We start from the raw sequence: 868 nt of genomic DNA on the forward strand, positions 1-868 counted from the left end.
CTTCATTTGCTCTCGCTTACTCCCCTGAGTCTGCCATCGGGCATCACACGTCGTGGGGCCGGCAAGAGCGGAGTACTGAGCCTTTGTTTCTTGATGGCGGGCGTGTGCGGAACGAACCCTGCATCCAGCCGTCCATCTGTGAGTCTGGCAGGCAAGGGCCTTGGCATGCACATGCGTGTAGTTGTCGGTGTGCACGGCGTTAAGGGTTCAGGTATTTATTTATTTATTTTTTCTCTCTTCCTCTCTGCTGTGCGTCACGCACGCACACACCAATGCGTAGAAGTGAAGATAGGCGGAATGGGCATAGAAACGTGGAAGATATTCCCGAATATCCTCTCGGAGTACCCAAAGCACTCCGTTCCGCTGCCGTGCTCCGACCAGAACCCGCGGCTGAAGTGCCCTGAGACGCGTTGGGCCCGTGACTTCTGCCTTGCGCAGGGCGGTAACTGCGAGTACAAGATAGAAGCGCACTTCGACTGCCTCGAGCAGTACTACCCAAAGGAGAAGGTGACGGAGCTGCGCAAAGCGTTCAAGCCCAATACACTCGACTATCCGACCAGCGACACCTACATTCGCTATCGGCACTTCTACGTGGGCGCTGGTTGGATGGGCGGCAAGCACGGCTGGGATGGGGTCGCGTAGTGTAGTTGTTATGGCACGCATTGCAGCAAGAACAAAAAGTCGCTTTCATGTTTGTTTTGTTTGTTGTTGTTAGTTTTTTTTTCGTGTGTGTGTGTTAGCGACAGGAGTGGTGAGCGAGGGGGATCATGCACACCCGCGTGTGTCGTTGTGCATCTCTGCATATGTGTCTGCGCGTATGTATGAGTAGCAGTAGTAGCGGTAGTAGAGAGAGGGAGGAGGGATTGGG

At 54.4% G+C, this 868-nt stretch overlaps 1 protein-coding gene across 1 annotated transcript; it reads left to right on the forward strand.

The window, feature by feature from the left end:
* Positions 1-297: 297 nt before the first annotated feature.
* Positions 298-642, forward strand: DQ04_05981000 (hypothetical protein; the record flags this gene model as incomplete). The annotated part of the gene is made up of 1 exon (XM_009314476.1): positions 298-642. One exon carries the CDS (start codon positions 298-300, stop codon positions 640-642), a length of 345 nt encoding a protein of 114 aa, XP_009312751.1.
* Between the last annotated feature and the right edge of the window lie 226 nt (positions 643-868).

Source organism: Trypanosoma grayi (genome assembly GCF_000691245.1).
Source record: "Trypanosoma grayi strain ANR4 Tgr_598_V1, whole genome shotgun sequence".
Lineage (NCBI taxonomy): Eukaryota > Euglenozoa > Kinetoplastea > Trypanosomatida > Trypanosomatidae > Trypanosoma > Trypanosoma grayi.